The sequence below is a fragment of the Diplotaxodon limnothrissa genome, linkage group LG9, assembly GCF_057381915.1.
Source record: "Diplotaxodon limnothrissa isolate DT_005_m linkage group LG9, D_limnothrissa_male_GT1.1, whole genome shotgun sequence".
NCBI classification, from domain to species: domain Eukaryota; kingdom Metazoa; phylum Chordata; class Actinopteri; order Cichliformes; family Cichlidae; genus Diplotaxodon; species Diplotaxodon limnothrissa.
In genome coordinates this window covers 19,023,712-19,044,105 of record NC_140604.1, presented here as the reverse complement: position 1 = coordinate 19,044,105, position 20,394 = coordinate 19,023,712, and the positions used below count along the sequence as shown (strand labels likewise).

Genomic DNA, 20,394 nt, shown 5'->3' with positions numbered 1-20,394 from the left:
TTACTTCTCTAAATTCTTGTTAGAAAATACAGTCTCCTAAATGAAGTGCATTATTTGCTGTACAACCTCTAACATACCTCCTAAATGTAAGCAGAGTGCACTAGAATATATTAATTAACATGAAATCTTAGCTTTTATTGTTAAAATCAGGAAGAATTGTCTTAGGGTAATGGTGTGGTGCAACAAAGTCGGTTATCTTTAGGAGGAACCAGGGAGAGTTAAACTGTCAAACTATGAATAGCCTCTGGCTCTGTTATCTGACCGTGCAGACACAGATAGCTGTATTTATTTGCATTTCTCCTTGAGTCATCTTGGGAGGCCAAAAACAAGATTTCTGATCTCTTTTTTTATCCTCTTTCCACCTTAAAAGGAATTCACATACAATATAAAAAAAAATGAATTCGATATTATGCCTAACAGAACAGATTATCTTGATCTTTACTAATATTAACACTTCTATGTCCCATTTCTCCTCAAGACCAGCCTGAGCCGTGACAGCAAAGACAAACCACTGTGGCAAAATCCCGTCATCATATGGTAAATCTGAGCACCACGAGGGGGAAACCAAATAACCTTGAATGCTTCTAAGAGTCTTTCATGACTCGTGATGTATTAAACAAACACCCTGGGTACAAGCATGTGTCCCAACCACCCTCATTTCCTCATTCTCTCAGGGTTTGACAAACAGATGGACACCAAAGGCAGCCTCCCATTAGCTCTAAACATCTCCCAAACACAAGCACGCCAGTGCCTCGGAGAACATTTCTCAAATAAATACACTGATTAACAGTTGTGGAGCTCGGCAGCAGAGAGCGAGGGGATTTTTTTGTCTGCTCCGCTTTGCGTTTGCGCTCTCCTCGGAGACTGAGGGTGGTCCAGGAGAGCTGATTCTGATAATGGTTTTTGCCAGCATATGTTGCAGCTCATACATCACAGCACCGAGCCAAGAAGCTGAACGAGATTGTTATTTTTTAGTTATTTAATCAAACTGTGCGCTTAAAGGGGGCTCTGCAGTGTCGAGCCTTGAGTTCTACTGCACAAAGAAAAGTCTGTCGGCTTGAAAGTTGCAGAACTGCATATGGTAAGGTGTGAGGTGTGGAGCATTCTTTTTAGCCATTAGTCTGCATTCTGAGCGCTCCAACACACCTCAAGATGCATTTCTTGTGCCTGGGCACTAAAAGGAAATGGGGTGATAATGACAAAACCAGTGGGCACCTTGCAAAACGATATGTAGTGCTGCAGAGGAGAAACTGTCACTGAGCTGATGTGAAAAGTGATGCATGCAGGAGTCTTTTAGTGCCCTCTGTTTGTTCTTTGCTGTACTGTACATGGCAAACATGACTGAAATCAGTGGGAGGTGTGAACCTACCAACCTGCAGTTATTTTCCCCACTCCCTCTTTGTGGTGCAATGATCAACACCGCAAGTTTGCACCGGGATAACGAGCAACTGCTAGCTGGATGTTTTTGAATGCAAGAACATACGAATGGATTCCTGATACAGCCCTCCTTATTCTGCTTGGCTGAATTTATTTGCCATCTGAGCCCAATAAATGAGTACAATGAGGTTTGCTTTTGTTAACATGGGCTAGGATGACTGCTGTGACTGGCTGAGTCAAAAACGTGAGCAAAAATGCCCAAAATGTGACACGGAAAAACAAAATCAAAAGAGAAAAAGGCATGATTATGTTATAATAAAATCATAAGGTACATTTTTACCAGCATTAAACTGTTTAATTGGACAGTGTGACTTCTTTAATCAAATTTACACTTCTGTGTGTTATAGAATACAAGCTTTACAGTAAATTACTGCCATTTGATTGGCCGTCATAAGCAATTAATTAAGTAACCTTTCGTCTTTACTTTGAAGATGAAAAGTTGCACTCTGGACGCAGCTACTTGTCTTTCTTGAGTTCTGCCTCGCCTCAGCTCCTCTCTTCTTTGCACCAGATGGGTACAGGAACTCTTTTTGATTGAACATTTTTAACAGCCACCCAGAATAGAAACGGTGGCTGGATGTGATTAATCGCTACAGGAGCCTCATTCACAGTGGCCCCTTTCCTTTGCTAAACCCTAACTCTGCTGTCAGTCACACAAACACTCTAAACCACATCCACACAAACATGTCCACAACAATCAAAGTCTAAAGACAAAATAACACCTCAGAAACCCTGAAACAATAATCACAAAACGTATAAATGAGTGATGTAAACTAAAACATGTACATTTCTAAGAGTCTGTGCCCATGATGCTGTAAAATGTCCAGCATTTTGCTTTAAATATTCTGAAATTTGGCTAAATCTTGAGTTATTCAGTTAAATATGATCATACAACTTTTGCATCTATTCATTTGGCTCCTGGACCTTTGAATAAGACAGTAATATCAGAACTGCTTAACTAATAACATCCATGCAGACGTCATCCTCAGATAACCTTATGTGCTTGTGCAGAAGCACTAAAAACAAAAAAAGGAGAGAAATCGGGAGCGAGTCCAAAAACCAGATGTGTTTTTCACATTCCTGACTTCTGCCATAGGTCTCTTCACAAAAGTTTGACCTCTGCTCGCTTTGTCTATAAAAAGGGTTGACAAGGCCAGCGCTAAAGCATGAAGGACGCTGGGTTGAGGAACCAGCAGCTGTCTCAACATGCAGGGTGTGCTAAACAAAAAGTACTGTATGTTTTTGCAACTCAGAGGGCCACAGGGTCAAAGAAAAGTCAACAGTGAGCAAAGTCAAAAGTGAAGAGATGAGATATAATTAAAATACATGTCATTTTTTCCCCTTTCGTTTATTTGTTTCAGGTTGAAATTAAGGATGTTTCAGTTTCAGGCATCAAAAATGTCATTTTATTCTTGTTCTTTCAAAACCTTTTAGTTCAGAGGGAAACTCAAGGGAGAGGAGAGGGTGAAGGGTTAATTTGTAGCTGGGGAAACCTGATGCTAATTAAGTCTCAGGAATGCCACATACACTGACATTATAGTGCAGAAGCCCTCAGAGTGGGTCAGGCATGGAGAGAGCCGGCAGTAATGCGTGAGTCCAGTGTTTTTACTCCTTTGTGACGGTCGGGAAAAGCCAGCCTCACTAAACCCTGGAGCTGAAGGTAATGTGCACAGATGAGCTGCCAAGTCTGTAAAGTTTGTTTCAGTTGTGTGAGAGGTGGGTTTAATCGAAAAGGAGATCGGTGATGGCTTGAGTTATCACCTTTGAGATTTTTTCCTCCAGGTTTTCCATTTGGGACTCTTACCTCGCGTTTCCTTCTTTTGCAGGCAGAGTAAGCCCACATATTAGATGCGAAAATGCTTTTACTGACATCTCTGCTGTTGCTGCAACTCTCCTGGGTATCGCTGCACAACGCCGCGCAAGCTGTAGCGGAGATTTGCCGGGGGACGCACTGCTATGGCGGAGACACCGGCGATCCAAGACCGTGCACCGGGGCGCACTGTCCGGGGAGCCGATCTTCCAGACCCCCGCGGCAGTTTAACCCGTCAACGCAGGGGAAAACGGCTCATGTAGCCGCCGGCCAACACCGCGTGTACCCGAGCTCTCCAAGAGCGGCATCGGAGACTTTTCCAGGCGCCCAGCTGCTACTGCGCGGGCGGCACAGCGACGGCAGCACTCGGAGTGCGCCTGAAGTTTTACCTGCAGGATGCACCGATGCGGAGTGCGCTGTTCATGTGAGACAATTTCAACCCGGCAATGACACCAGAGACTGTAAAGGGATCGAGTGCAGACTGCCGCTGAGGATACGGCCAAAAGCTCGAGCAGTGGCTTGTGTGGGAGAAGGATGTCTGGCCGGTTCAGAGGAGAGCGTGCCTCCTGTACATCTGTCGGACAGAGCCGCGCAGTTTCTGGGGGATTTTCCGGAGTTTGGATATCCATCGTCGGAACTTGGCGCAGCGCCTTTAGGTGTCCAGCTTACATGTGATATCAAGCCAGGTCTGCTATGTTCATCAACATTATTATTTATTTATTTATTTATTTATCTATCTATTTAACATTATATTATAAGTTCCTGCATGCCAGGAACAAAAACAAAATGCAGACATGCACATTGTGACTCTTGACAATTTCTTTAAAAGTGATATGCTTTTACTAAAAGGTGGGTGTATATAAATACCTCAAATGCATGCTGCCCTTTACTGACTTACAATCTCTCACACAAGAGTGTTCTGGAGACAAATGACAACTTTGTTGACCTTCAGCCTCCCCCCACAAAAAAGAAAGAAAGAAAAAAAGATACCTGCAGGGCAAAGAGTAGCTGGACTGGAAAAATGTCTCAGAGTCAATTGCCCAGAAAATTTTGAATGCTTTGATGTGGCTCCATACAGGAAACTTTTAGTAGGCTACACTTGGCTGCGGCTGGCTATGCAGCTGGAGTCACAGGCTGTTCACACTTACTGTCAGCACTGTTTGGAGAAGTCACACCTCAGTACAAGGCTTAACGACATCTAATCGATTTCTTCTCCCTGTTTTTTTCCCCCCTTCACTGTGCATTTATTTCATGACAGGGGAGAATGAAGTTCCTTCAGAAGATGCCCTCATCTTGCACCTCCAGCTGTCCAAGGGGCAGGAGAAGCTTGTGGAGGCCCTGAGAGCCCAGCAGATTATCATCCGTGATCTGCAGCAGAAGCTTGCTGACCAACAGGAGGCCCTGCTGTCACAGCAGCGTGAAATCCTGGAGCAGCAGCAGCGAATGTATGAGCAAATGGATGTGGTGAAGGCCCAGTACGGTCTCCTCTCAGACACCTTCAAACAGGTTTCCTTCCAGGGCCTGAAGGGCGAGCTGCAGAGCTACTTCGAGAGCCAGCTGGCTGGACTGCAAAGCCAAGCCCGCAGCCACCTGCAGAAATCCTACGCCGTCCACAAAGCGGACATCAACTCTAAGGTGATGGATGTGGTTGGGGAGGCTCACTTTCCTCAGCCTCTCCTGGGATGTCCTTCACCCTGTGGATCAGAGGAGTACTGTGACTTTCAAAAGGACCCAGCTCGGTGTGAAAAGTGCACCATGTGTCCACCAGGTTTCTTCCTCATCTCACAGTGCTCTCCAACTGCGGACAGAATGTGCCAGGTATGCCGTCATCTGATGTGTCAAAACAAACTGAGAGCAAAACAGGAAAAAAAAGGAAACAAACAAAAAAAAAGTGTGAAGCGGTTTTAACTGATAGTTGAGGTTTCACATGGTGGTTTCCAGTTAGTGGTTCCCAAGCATATGCCAGCATATGCCAAAATCTAAACATAGCTGATGTGGAAGTGAGAATGTTTATACCTTTGAGCTTAGATGGCTCATCTTATCTATTTCCTGATCAAGCATAAATGCTTTAAAGAATGTGTCAGTTAAACCTACTTATTGATGTACAGGATACACTCATGGTGATACTTTTAATTTGCATGACTTGCAGGACAGAGACGAATGCCTTGAATTACCAAATATTTGTGGAGAGCGAGTGAAGTGCCTTAATACTCCAGGTGAGTTCGCAGTGCTTATTTTGCTGATAATTAATGAATCCTTATTCCTTATTTTCACTCTGATATAGAAAAACTTCCCACCAGTTTATCTAAAACGTTATTTGCGCTGAGAAAACAGCCATACTTTACTGAGCTACGTGTCTATGCAGCTGTCAGAGCCTGTTTGGACCTTTTTATTTTGCAGGGGGATTCAGGTGTCTGGGCATTTCTGAGAGAGACGCAATAATGGGCTTGTGCGGTCATGAATATTTCTACAACCAGGAGCTGCAGGAGTGCCAGGCCTGCTCTGACTGTGCCGGAGAGCCTGTCACTGTTCCCTGTACAGCAGTCAGTGACACCATCTGTGGCCAGCTTTCGGAGACCCGGCTCTCTGAGTCTTGGATGGCGAATGTGGCAGTTTCCCCTGCCAGATCATCTGGCACCCACATCTTTCCTGGACTTCAGCTAAACATACGAAGCAAAGAAAAAAGCGATTTGCTGTCCAACCAGGTGGGCCAGTTGACCTTCCAGCAGCACGGGCTGGTGTGGTTGGATCATAACTTTGCAATAAAGCACAGTTGCAGGAACTTCCTCCAGTTGGGGATGAGGCTAAATGGGAGCCAGGAAGAGGAGGGTAAGGACCTCAGCGGTGTTCGCATCGAACAACCGGATGGGAAGTATTTCCAGGGGGTCAGCGTCAGTACCGGGGTGGAGGTGGAGCCTAACCACAGCTTCACACTGCTGTTGAGGAGTCCAAATCAACATTGCAATCAGAGCAAAGATCTTCACGTGTATGATGCTGCAGGGCCCTCTTTGAGTCTGCTCTGGTTGTCTCATGATACTGGTGCTGTAGCTATGACAGCTCAGATGTCCCTGCTGATGCACTACCAGACCAGCTACCGCCCAACTTTCCGCATAACCTCAGTTTCAGACCCCTACATGATCAGCATGACTCATGACAACCGTGGGGTACGCTTCACCGAGCGCGGAGTGGTCAAGTTTGTCCTTCAGCAAGCACTTTACTCCATGGGGCACACCTGCGTTCGAGAGGGTTTCTCCTTGATTGCCTATATAAACCGCAACGGAACCGGCCAAGAGGTGATGCAGGCTTTTAAGACTGGCGTTAATTACAGGGACACTTCCATTACACTCTCAGGTGCTGTGAGCGTGGACAGTGGAGACATGCTCAACTTTGAGATCACATCCCCGTCTCAGTGCAACGTCCGCTATTTTGGGGACAGCACTGGAATCAGTATTTTGAGTCTTATCTGGATTCCTTCAGCAGTGTCGTCAGCCTTTACGGCTACTGTGTCCAGGACCGGTCTTCCCTTTGGAGCGGTGAGGAATAAACCTCTATTGTTCCAGCAGATCAGCCCAGATACACCACAGGTCCACTTGGCCCGCTCTGGGGAGCCAAACAGCCGGAAGAACTTTATATTCCGTGAGAAAGGAACAGTGAACATAGCTCTCAACCTCAAGCTGATCCACTCTTGTAATATAGTAAAACTCACTCTGCAGCGGGTAGGGGGTCAGGGCAAGCAGGCTGGTCCTGTGGCTCAGCAGGTGTCAGGATCTATGCCTGAAGGAAGCGAGTGGGCCAGTGTAGGGCTGAGAGCCTCATTTCAAGTCCAGAATGGCACGGCTCTGTACGTCACGCTGGACTGCATCCGTGGACGAATTAACCAGATAGCACACGAGGGCGGCACTAACATTTCAATTCTCTGGGTGGCAGTGTGATCCAAGAAGGGGCTGAGCTTTTCTCATCATCATTTTGTGGAAAAAGACAGTTTTGCACATGTTGAAGGACAAATACGGGCTAATAAAATGTAGTCTTCTTTTCCACATATCCTGTCACATTATCTTTAATGTATATTTCTGCACCTGTATAGACGTTTATGATTATTTGTTTTGTAGGGTGTAACACTTAGATGCTAAAAGTACTGCTTTTTGCTTGAAGTACTTCGGCTGGTTGAGCAGTGACCAATTCTACATCAAATGTCTGAATGTGTGAGTGTGTGTTTGTCTGTATGTGTAAATGGTGTGGATACTTGGAAATGGTGCTTATGTATGTCTGTGCATATGTACACACACATTGGCATGTCTACTTTTGCGTATGAATCATTTAATATGTATATATTAATACTTAACATCCATATTGTATTAAACCTTTTTGTATTGAATTATGAGGTTGTTAAAGCAGTATTTTAACATTTGGGGAAATGCAGTGAACCATTTTCTGGAGGGCAGTTTCATGAGTGGACCAGTGCAAACCTAGTAGTTAGTTAGCTTAGCACAAAAACCTCAAACAGGGGAAACAGCTGACCTGGTATTAGCCAACAGTATGGAAATGTATTAGCATCTCTAATACACAGCAGCATTTAACCAAAGGAACATCCCCTGCTTCATCCATCTGTGTCTACAGCAACCTGCAGGACCACCTCCAAGGGGACACCCCCTGCAGCAGTTAAATATCTGTGACTCTCCATCAGTTTTTAGAATCGACAAAGCCACTTAAATGAAAGTTAAAATGTCTTCTTTCATCAGAAAGAAGTCCTGTTGCCTTTATTTCAAGCGCTTTAGTCATTCTAACCGTGTGAACCTTTGCATCCTCAGAGACACAGAAACTGTAACACCTTTAACCTATCAAATGTGTTAAGTCACAGCATTGCATTGTGGGGCACCCACACTTTGGCAGTTCTGTGGGCTAGCACAGAAAACCTGGAAGCATATAAATACGCTTCAGTTCCAAATAAAATGCAGGTTGTGGAGGTGTTATTTGCTTTGATTGGTAACTTCTTGGCTTGTGGAACTCACTAGTCAAAATCACTTGGCAAATGCTCAGAGTTAGGAAATAACCCCTCATAAAGCAGCTAAATTACACATTAGTTTTTGCTGAGTTGCTCCGTTAAGATGGATGTAGTCGTCTTGATGTCATCAACTGAACTTTTTAACTCTTGTTTAATAGGCTTTTTTGTAGGGTCTTGGCACCGTTGTGTTGGAGAAGTCCGGTTCAGTCACTTCTAGCTAGCAGAGATAAACAGCTAATAGCTCCAGCTGCCTGTGTTGGCATTCACATGTAGCAATTCAGTCAGCATTGCACAGACATCATGAAGAGGCACCAACTTAGGATGTTATTAGTCTGTTTAAAGGACATCTAAGAAAACCAGTTTTTGCATGAGGCTGTGAACATCTCTACTGTGAACAAGTGTTTTAAGTGGGGAGTTGAAGCTAGCCTCGAGGCTAACTTGAGGATCTGGAGTTTCTGGCACTTCTACAGTAGCTTAATTTTCTCAGCCCTTGACGGCTCTGCTTTTTTGTTGTAATGATTAAACAAACACAATTTAACTTGTAAATTGTTGAGCTTTGACAATACTGGCAGGCTGTTTTTTTTAACTACTGCACAAAACCAAGCCAGCTGTTTCCCTCTGTTTCAGTCTCTGTGTGTAGCTAAACTAAGCTAATTTCATAGATAACACACCGATATGAGAATGCTATCATTGTTCTCATCTAACTTCCTTTCAAAATATGGTAATTTGCTGAAATATATAAAAAATAGTCTCGCCAAATCTATTGTAGTACCATTTAAAAGAGCAGGGATTTAAAAAAAAATTTGTTTTTGGTATTTATTTTACGAAACAGGACCTTTGTATTTTGCTGTGGAATGCATATGAATTGTTAGGTATGATAAAACAGTAAAAATATGTATAGTATGGAGTAAAGCACTGAGTAGACATGTAGTGATAGTGTCTACTTGTACACATGTAGTTTTGCGTAGTATTATGGAATATGCAAACATCTTCCTTTGTTATTCTTTTGCCTAAACGCTGTTCCTCTGTAAAGAGCTGCCCATGCATATCCCTCCTAATTGCCTCTGTGTGTGTTCTGTCCTCTGAACAATTAGGCATAATTAAGTGTTTCAGAGAGCTGGCAGCAAAGGCGCCGCTGAAATTCTTCACCTTTTTTCTCACTTCTTTGCACGCGGTGATATTTTTGAGGTGCTTTTAGACTCCCTGCAAGTTTCTTGTGGAACATCAGTGTATTTACAGTATTCTGGTTCAACACCAAATAAAATATACATATATTTTGCCATAAAAGGAATTTCTTTTTTCTTTTGAAAAAAAAAAGTTACTTTGCTGGTTTTATTCCAAAAATATTGACTTGTGGATGAAAAACAGTTTTGCTGCTAATCCTCACCAGACGAGAAAGGTATTTTACAGAGTTATTGGATCATTGTAGTATACTGTATGTGAATGCGTAATGTGCCTCTAATGGATTCCTGTGTAGCCACATCATTGGACCTCTAATGTGACCTTTATTCTATCAACCCGAGAGTGATTTTATATTTTGGAACCACGTATCATGACAATCAACATTTCACAGTGAACAGCTATTAATTTCCATCAAATTGGCGGGTAAAAGTTTGACCTTCCGACAGTGTTCACTCAGCTCAACCTGAAACTATTTTTAAAACAGCCTTATTCGGCAGCAAAGGTGCCAAAACACCTGGAAAATCATACACTGTATTTTCCTCACAACTGGTCTTAATCAGCTTCATATTATTCTTCCATCTATTACTACCTATGGAAGGCCAGTTCTTTGACTTAAATTTAACAAATAGCCTATGAGTCAAAGAAGGGAGAGAGCAAGAAACAGGGGTGAGGGGGAGGGGGAGTCTGCATGCGAGAAACAATCAAATGTTTCTGTCGGCTGCCTGAATTGGAAACAGGTGTCTGGGCGCACCACTGCTCCAGATGTTTGACGCTGTAGATCAAATGAGACTCTTAGCACATGAAGAGTTTCAGAGACATCAGAGAGAGAAACAGGGACAGAGAAACAGAACAGGAAAGGGAAAACACAAAGGAGAGAGAGCTATGTGTGGATATTAAAAAACGCAAACTTTAAAGTTCTTCCACTTCTATATTAGCAATGAATTTTAAAAAAAAGTACAAAGTGATGAAACTCTTGTTCCCTATATTGCTTCTTTTTGTTCCTCATAGATTTGTGTTTTTGTGGTTTTGTTTTCACTGTAGCGCTAACAAATTCCCCTTCAATCAACTTCCAGGAGTCGACTGATAAAAAGCTCTAAAAAACCCACTTTATGGTACCTTTCTGGACCAAATGGAAGCCAGAGAAATGTAGCGATTAGCTGGGGAAGCTGCTAAATCAAATAAAGAGGCAGATTTTTCCCCCTGAATGGATAGGAGCTAAAAAACTAAGACTATAGGCTTACATTCATCAAGAGTCCAGATTGTGGGAGATGGCACGGTGATTGTTGTGAGACTTAATGCCCAAAGGTGATCCATCACAGTAGCACTTAAATATGAAGTTTAGCCAACAGTTTAGGAACTACCTGCACCACAGTCTATGCGTAGCAGGCATTTTTTCCTTTATTAGAGGAATTATGTGACTTGGGTGTCAATTCTGTGAACATTAATACAATATTACCATATTGCTTGCTAACCCTCAGTAAGGCTGAATCTAAAAAACAAAATAATATATCAGCTGTAATTAAGACAGATCAAGACACACAAAAAAGATGAGGTCAATATCAAATCGTTTTTTTTTTTCTTTTTTGTGTAATTGGTGGCAGTAGAACAAGGTTAATAATGAATAAAGTAATCACATTGTAAGTACTCGGGGCTAAACTGTCTGCCTGCGTAGGTCTGTGACTATGCAGAGTGAATGATTTTGGGTATGGCTCATCTCCAGCCAACCAAGCCTTCTGCTCAACCATCTCTGACTTGCACAAAAATTTTACGGTAGACAATTTGAACATTTATAATGAGTGCTGTGAAATTTACTGAAATTTATCGATTATTACCGATAAAAGCCTAGAATTTTCACTGGTATTTTTTACCATCAAAATGAACCAGGATCTATAATTTGGGAGAAATGCATCAAACATTGTCAAGTATTGGCTTGTTAAAATATGGAAAAAACACCCAGCGCTCCTGCTAAGTTCCATATTTGAACACACATTGCAAAAACTTCATGTTGCAAAAAGACAGCTGATCACAGTTTTTTAATAGCATCTAGTTACATTTTACAACAAAAAACCCAAAATAATCTTAACATAAAATTGTGGCAAAATAAAGAAAATTAAATTCGCGTTCAATTTGAAGTATTTTTTCTAGTGTGTGCTTAAATATGGGGCTTTGCGGGAGTGATGTACTAGACAAAATGAAGGCACTTTTAATTGTTTTTGCATTTGACAGGCTGTTCCACACATTTTTTTGTCACTGCCCCTGGTTACAGCAAACTGCTGTAACATGTAGATGAAGATCTGCAAAGCTGTGTGCAGGCTCTGCATATGACCAACAAACAATATGATATTTATACATAACAACCAAATGCTAGTCTTAATGAGCAAGTATTAGCAATTGAGGGTCTTATTTAGCATTTACAGGGATCGGGACTGAGTAAACACCAAAGATCAGTATATAAAAATACCAGAGAGAAACAAGCAAGATTCTTTGAAGAAGAGCAGGATTGGAATATGATGTTGCATCTGGAAAAATCGAAGGGAGAAGAAGCAGAGGCAGAAGAAAACAAACCATTATTGACCGAATGAAAGACTAAATGAAAAAAAAAAACACCAAACTGTTTAGAGAATCTTGGAGTAACACAATTGCCATTTGGCACAGCACTTAAGAAGAAGAAGAAGTGGGTAGAAAAACAGTAAAACCACTGACAGGTAAATAACTCTGATAAAGTGTTACAAAGTACTGTTCTGCTCGGAAACCTTCGGTCCTGGCATTCATGTGGATGTTTGCTCATGATTTGGGTTGCCATCCAACCAAACATTGGTGCAGAACAAGCACACCAACCAAGGCAATGGCATTTTGACAGCAGTGGTCTCCCCAAGCAGGAAAAGTACGCCCCTCCACACCACAAAAACTGTTTAGGAATGACAGGAGACACACTTCAAAGAGCCCCAACTTCTCAAGTCCCAATTTAAAACCCCCAGAGTTCTCCCATTCATGCCCCAACTGTTTTGTCAGAACTGTTTTAGCAGCACAAGAAGGACCTATTTGCTATTAGGCAGGTAGTTTAGCTGGTTTTGATCTTGCAGCTGACTTGTGTTCGGAGATGTGACGTAATTCTAGGCAAAGCAATTGTTCATCTGTTAAACGCTCCACTACGTTCAGAACTTTTCACTCCTGGAAACTCTGATGCAGATGCAATAAATATGAACAAAAATTGTAACATTAACAGCCTGAACAATCAGTTGAGAAGCAGGATGGTATAAAGCTGCAGGAAACTGAAAAGGAAGTCTGGTTAATCTACCAAAAGAATAAAAAAATGGTAAAATTCATAAATGTTGTCATTCCAACAACATAAAAGGTGCTATGCCTTTTAATGGGCTGCAGACTTGCATGCCAGTATTTTTGTGGCTAAACAGAGAGACATCATTTATCACCACAATGCATCTGTTGTGAGTTTATTTGCTTTCCAAGGGTTTTTGTGTTTGTGGTTCGCTCAGTCGATGACATGCGAGCTACTTTGACAAAAATCACTGATTATTCCAAAAGCAGCAGTGTTGCAGCAACCAAACCATCCGGCAAAGTCTAATATTACCCCTTCTCGTGTTTAGAAAGTGTTTAGCTTAATATTCTAAATGTGAATCAGCATCATTTGTTTATGTTTGGAGCAAAAATACAACATGGTGTCAGTTCAATAGACACATCAGTCACAGTGATTTGTAGTCGAGGTGAACACCCTCCTAACCGAAACCTGGCCCCAGTCTGCTCCGATGTTGACTTAAAAAGGACAAAGCCGGAGACAGGCTTGCTTTAATCAGAAGCGGATGTCACTGTATGAGCCAAGGTCTCTCGTCTACGGGGAAATGTTTAGACCATGTGGTCACGTTAGACACTGTAAACCTCCACAAAGTGCATTACACTAGTGCACTATGGTGAATTTATGGGGTGTGAAGAAAATTTGTATTGGTGTTGTTGATGTTTTACATCCAGATTTTTCATTTCTTTTGAGAATTAATCAAAGCAAATAGTCAAAATGGGGAAATTAAAGCCGCCGCAAAGCCTGAAATGTCTTCATTGTAAAGTTTTTACCAGACACTTGAGTTATAGCCATTAAAATCACTTTCTTATTATACAGCACACCGGCCAGATGACTGTAGCTCACTTTGCATTTTCCTATAGATCTTTCCATGATGTAAATCTTTAAGTTTTTCTGTTTTTTAAACTTTGTGCACTGACTAGTTGGATGGCTCTCAGTGGATACAATCCTTTAGACAGGAAACTGAGAGCCATCGTATAGGGCTACATCTTTCAGCTACGGTGACATCCCAGATAATATCCCCTCTGAGAGGTTTTTAAATTGCTATTTGGGGTTGTGAAGCATATGTTTTAATGTACACATTGGCTCCTTTTACTTCAAAATTGTATGGGACAACGTATTTTAATAAATGGAAAAAGTCATAGTGACTTGTTGGTGAGAGACGCTTAGCCAGTGAGCATAATAAGAAAAAAGAATCAAGAAGAAAGAATTTTATGGTCAGGAATGATAAAACTGAAAGACAAGACATATGCATTATGGCACCACTGCTTTGAGAGGCAGGTAGATGCTGACTAGTTTGGTAGATGTCTGCCAGGTATCAAACCAGCTAAGTTGGATGGTCTAAAATCAATGAAGTTTCAATCAAATTATGACTTTAACTCTGCTTATGCTGTTCTGTGACATAGTTTAGTCTAAGATAAAGCCCACTGTGTAACTGCCATGTACTCAAGGACAGATCTGCTGCATCTATATCTTGGACTGGTTGTCTCTCAGTCTTCATTTCATCACGAATTCTCCATCATCCTCCTCTTTTATGCATCCAGTCATCTGTTGCAGTTTCCTCCCCTCCTTCGTCCATCTGTGCTGGTGTTTCTCACCTCATTAGAGAGGTTACTGATGCATGAGGGAATGAGCTGGCAGGTCAGTAGCCACAGTGAGATTCATATTGAACAGCTTGTGAAAAGTTTGCAGTCTCACAAAAAAGGAAAAAGTTCACCACCGAGCTCCTTTAAATTGAATTTTTTCTTTAAATGTCACTGGATAGATTTTGTTCTATCAAGAAAAAAAAACACTTAAAAAGAAAATAGCTATTCTGCAGAAAAATTACGAAACTTGTTTCTATTGGATATTGCCGCTAGACGAAAACTATACTGGCACTGAAAATAATCAGGCCGGACATTCTCTATCTCCCTTTTCCAGACTTGGCAAAGGCTGTGCATAGTTCCCTCCAGTGTCTGGTAAATTCCCAGATCACTAGGAATGCAGCATTTAATTTTCTTGTTCTTTAGCTGACCTTAATCATTTCTGCGTCAAGGGCAACTGAAACTCCAGAGCCATGGGGATCAGTCAGCCTTGCTGTGGAAGTGAATGTGTGTGTGTGGGGGGAGTATACACATGTATATGTAAAAGGGAGTGAGGCCTGTCTTGCTGTCTTCATGAAGAGGCCATTTAATGCGCTGATGATGAATAATAGGTTGACTGAATGAGCGTGCGAGCCCCTCTGGTGTATATTTAAACGGCGGAGAGATGCTCCCTCACTCGTATCAACTCCCTGGTGGTCGGTGAGGTTAATTGCTTTCTCCGGCAGGAGCTTACAGATTCACTATCTCACAAAATGCATCCATACAAATGACTCTGCGCATACCACAATAAGTTAAGCAGAGTGAGTGCTGTGTGTGTGTAAGGTTGGTATGCTCTGCAGCAGAACATCATGTATGCTTAGGTAGCAGACACGGTGCACAGTGAGGTCATAGAAGCTAATGAGGACAACTGACTCTGACTAATGAAGTTGGCTTAACAGACTCGCAGAAAACAAGACAGAAGTGATGCTGTATTCAGAGTATACTATACTCACATGCATATGAACTTGAGTGACATCCCATACTTAATGCATAAGGTTGGCCTACCCTTTGCAGCTATAACACCTTCAACTCTTCTGGGAAGTCTTTCCACAATTTTGTTGGAATTTGTGACCATTCTTCCAGAGAGCCTTTGTGAGGTCAGACACTGATGTTGGACGAGAAAGCTTGGCTCACAGTCAATTCATCCCAAAGGTGTTATAACGCATTGAGGTCAGGGCTCTGTGCAGGCCAGTCAAGTTCTTCCACACCAAACTCACTCATCCATGTCTTTATGGACCTTGCTTTGTGCACTGGTGCGCAGACATGTTGGAACAGAAAGGGGTGAACCCCAAACTGTTCTCACAAACGTGGGGCAATAAAACTGTCCAAAATGTCATGGTTACTTTCACTGGAACTAAAAGATCAAGCCCATCTCCTGAAAAACAACCCTGCACCATATTCACCTTGCCACCAAAATTTACACTTGGCACAATGTAGTAAGACAAGTATTGCCAAACCTAGATTTGTCCATTGGCTGATTGCCTGACTGAGAAGTGTGATTCATCACTCCAGAGAACAACCCACCACTAATCTAGAGTCCACTGGCAGTGTGCTTTGCACCACTGCATCTAATGCTTTGCATCGTGCTTGATGATGTAAGGCTTGAATGCAGCTGCTCAGCCATAGAAATCCATTCTATGAAGCTCTCTACACACTGTTCTTGAGGTAATGTGAAGGCCACGTGAAGTTTGGCGGTCTGTAGTGACTGACTCTGCAGAGTTGTGGCTGAGCTGCTGTCATTCTTGACTGTGGAATATTTAGTAGCAAGGAAATTTCCCAAATGGTCTTATTGTACAGATGGCATCCTATCACGGTACCATGACGGAATTTGCTGAGCTCCTGAAAGCGATTTTTTTTTTACACACCTGTGGCCATGGATGTGATTGGAACACCTTTGGATGGGGGAGTGAATACATTTGGCAATACAGTGTAAGGAGATAGCGCCTATAATTAAATATGGCAAGTTGGAGAGGTTTGTAACTGCTAAACAGTCAGTTGTTTTCACACGAAATGCAGCTTAAATGAATCCTTGATGTGTTGTTCTATCTTTTCTTTGGTGTCTCTCTGCACAGTCATCTGGCCTCGTAGCTGATGTGTGTATAATATAAGGGATTACATGATTAGTCATGCTGTAAACAAGTGTTTGCCAAGATTCTCTGAACCACATCATGTCAAGGTGAAACATGAAACTGAGCACCACTGAAATGTCGAATTCCAGTCCTGAGTAGGAAATCGATAAATGAAAACAGGTTGATGGGTTAAAGCAAAATGTTAAAGTCAGCCATGAAACTATAAAAAAAGAACACAATTCTTTTTGGTTCATCAGACTGTGTTTTTTCTATTAAGTTGTGTTCACAGATTTCTGTAGTGAATTTAGTAGAAAAATACCCCAGGCTGAATTGTACAGAGGCTGAAACTAATGTAGTGAGGAATAAAAACAACACTGATGTGTCATCACGTTAAAAAGTCAGTACGACAAACATTTACACTTTCACACATTTATATTTTCACATACACCAGTAACATTTTAGGTCTATAAAAAGAGCAGACTGAAGGAGGAACTGATAGGGAAACTCTGAGGGAACTAAACACACTCTGAATAAACTCTAAACAGGAAGTGAAGCTCCATAAAGACCAAGAATTCAAAACTAACCCTACTTAATTGATGCGTGAGTTCAAATAAACAAGAAAACTAAATGTTGTTTAGTCATGGCTTTTTCATGATGAAAAAGCCATGACTAAACAAACATAAAAATTCAACAATCTGACTTCCAGCACAAGAATAACAGCACAACATAAACATAAATAACACAAATACAGCAAATAAAACAAAACCAGAGGACCATAAAAAACCTTTAAATACCAGCCAAGCAGTGTCACAGAAAAATAACAGGAAGCAAACAAACGTCCATAAGGCTGCGATAAACAGATGCAAACTCCACCCCGCCTAAATAATAATAATAATGGATTGGATTTATATAGCGCTTTTCAAGGCACCCAAAGCGCTTTACAATGCCATTATTCATTCACTCTCACATTCAAACAAAAACATAAAGCTCAGTAACTTCTTGCAATTAGTAGACACAATAAACATTATGCTAAACAGGTTGCAACCACAAGTCTGGCAATGTCAAAACAACAGCAACAAACACAGTGCAGAAGTGCTTTTACGCTCACATAAAGTGCATTACCAATACCTGGATGGTGTGCTGCTCAGTGGATCCAACAACTATCCAGTTTTCAATCAATAGGCAGAGGATACTTTCACAGTGCCAGTAGTGACGCTAATGCTAGCTGCCTAAATAATAGCATCAGACCTTTTCGTATTATTATTATTTTTTGACATTAAAGCTACATTTGTTTGAGCATAAATGTACAATGAAGTTGAAATGATGTTATAAATATGAAGGATTGTCATTTTCTTTATGAAAACAAGTAATATTTTATGTTGCTAAAGCTAATCTTGGCAACCAGTTGATTGGCACAGCATTAGCAGCTGATGTTAGCATACCCAGAAAAATTGCATAACTTGCAGGATCTGACCAATTCTAACCTTGTAAAATTGACTTACTAAGCAATTAAATAGATTTTTAATGGGGGGAATTGTGAACTCGATTAAAAAGAAAAGGTCAAAAACTACCTAACTAATTCAGCCTCCCCTCCAAACTTATCTCCTGCTCACCCGTACTGTCTTTAGCTCATGTTTGTCTTCAATGAACTGGCTGTTGTCTCGTTGATAAGGGACCTAAGATACTATTTTAATCTACTCCTGGCTTTCAGAGTTGGCTGGTCATCTGACAAGTAAAGCTACACATTGAGAAACAAATGCATGCTTTGTTTTTTTTGTTGTTGCTGTCAACAAAACCCTCTTTCATAAGCTGACAAGGCTTTCATCTGAGCAAATCCAAACACTGGGTATTACCTTACAGATTCCAGGTTAACATAGAGGCAGAGGGAGAATTTAAGCAACTTAGACTGCATAATGAGTGCCACCAACTTCAGCAGACATCAACATCTGGCTTGGCTTAGTCATTGTACACACACGCTTGTACACGCACACACTCGATTTGTTTTCAGGAAAGACTTCAGTCGTTTAAAAGAGAGTCTGAGAACCCTTTTGCCCTTTTTTTTTTTGCCTTTTCTGTCAAAATGCTTTGGTAAACCTCTCTCGAGCCAGCTACCCTGATTTTACCATCTGCTGGTTCGCTCATAAATCACCGGCAAGTTTCAGAAAGGAGTAATGTCGCCATCTTAAACTTTATGACATGTTTGCTACATTTCTCCTAACCGCCTGTGTGTTTGGAACGAGCAGCTTGTCTCCTCTTTGTGTAACAGCATGTAGGATTATACAGTGTCAGGACTTTACAAGGCCTGTGACACAGTCAAGGCTGCTGCAAACACTGAGCAGATCATCCAGGTGATAAACTGCTCATGTGGGAACATCTCTGATCACTCAGCGGAAGGAAGCTTGCAGAGTAAATCCTTGAGAATTGCCAGACCTGGTCAGGTAATCGTTGCGCTTTGAGGTAACTTTTAATCTGTAAAAGCAGCGATGAAAATGTTTCGACTCTGGGGAAGACTGAACTGCCCATCTGGAAGATAGCAGTGGCAGAGAATCTACAGAGGCAGCACATCAGAGTTGATTGAAATTAATTTGGAAGTCTCATGACACAAGAATTTAAAATGTGATGGCGAGAATACACATAGGTAATTCCTTGATGATAATTAATGGAGAATGAGCTGACAAGCCACTTTGTCTCTGTGGAAGATTTAAAACTCCCACTGTGTAAGGGAGGCTAGCTCTCATAATGACTTTTCAGATAGTGAGGAGATAGAGATTAGATTTCATTTGAACTTTTAATGTTTTACTTGAAAGTAGTTATTATAACATTATATTTTATTAGTTTAGTTTTAATTAGATTTTTAAGAATCTGTTGAGTTTATAAACTTTATAACTTCAGGGTTGAAAAAGTGCTCTACTCTTCATTAGCTCATAAAGGCTCAGCTGTGATACCTCCCTCCTACTGACAAATCTCATTTAGGGCACAGTGCTTCAGAAATGAGTCAGAAAATGAATTTACATTTTATAGTTTGGATTTCCTTGACACAATGTCATTGGGCTTTTTGAAAAGTTAGATACTAGAAGTTGTTAATACGACCTAATACAATGCTTTTCTTCTTCTACATGAAATCCCAGAAACTTTTAACTTCCCTACCTGGATGATTGAGCATGCATCAGTATCTTCATGAAATGTTTAGTAAATACTATCCTTGTTGCATGCCCTGGTGAAAGTTGCGAAGAAGCCACTAAATAAGTCTCAACCATTGTTGATGACATTCAGTGTCTTAATACCAAAGGCGGGAGTTTAGTGGTGGTGATATTGGCATTGTGGTGTTGTTGGTTTGTAGCATAAAATTTGTGTTTTATTCAAATTGATTGCATTCAAAATCACAAAAACTGCATAAATCTGTGGTGATTCTTATTGAACAAAAGCAAGAGCATCATAAAGATTTATTTTTTACACTGGAATTGAGGTTTCTCATAGATGTCATGCTCACATTGTCCACCATTTTGGATGCAATGAAACCAACTGTTTTTGTTGGAGGTTGCTGGGCCTTGGGGGATGAAATTGGTTGCACAGCCTCCTAATGATTGCTTTGGTTGCTAGCAGATTTCCTTGGTAACCTGTAGTTAATCATCTTTGTCTGAAAATACTTGCTAACAACTAGCCTTGTGGTAAACAGTTCACGGTGCCCCAGCGCTGTAGCTAACGTGTTTCACAGGGCACGACTTTTAATTTGACGGCAAACAGTTTTCATTTGTGGTTTGTGTTGCACTTTTTGCTCTTTCACTTCAGCTCGGAGAGTAACTGGACAACTTTGTGCGCATGTTTGTCACTTCTATTTAAACTATGACTGCAACAATATGCGACCAAACGAGTCTCAAGGAGCTTTTTGCCAACTGGTTAGGGAATATACATTTTTCTTAGCAGACCAGCTGTTGCTAGGGAAGACTGTGCATTGGGGATAA

At 41.4% G+C, this 20,394-nt stretch overlaps 1 protein-coding gene across 1 annotated transcript; it reads left to right on the top strand.

The window, feature by feature from the left end:
• Positions 1 to 3,293: 3,293 nt before the first annotated feature.
• On the top strand, positions 3,294 to 7,179 carry nell3 (NELL (neural EGFL like) family member 3). The gene is made up of 4 exons (XM_085362074.1): positions 3,294 to 3,933; positions 4,506 to 5,065; positions 5,397 to 5,463; positions 5,648 to 7,179. The coding sequence occupies exons 1-4, from the start codon at positions 3,294 to 3,296 to the stop codon at positions 7,177 to 7,179; spliced, it is 2,799 nt and encodes a 932-aa protein (XP_085218200.1).
• Positions 7,180 to 20,394: the final 13,215 nt, after the last annotated feature.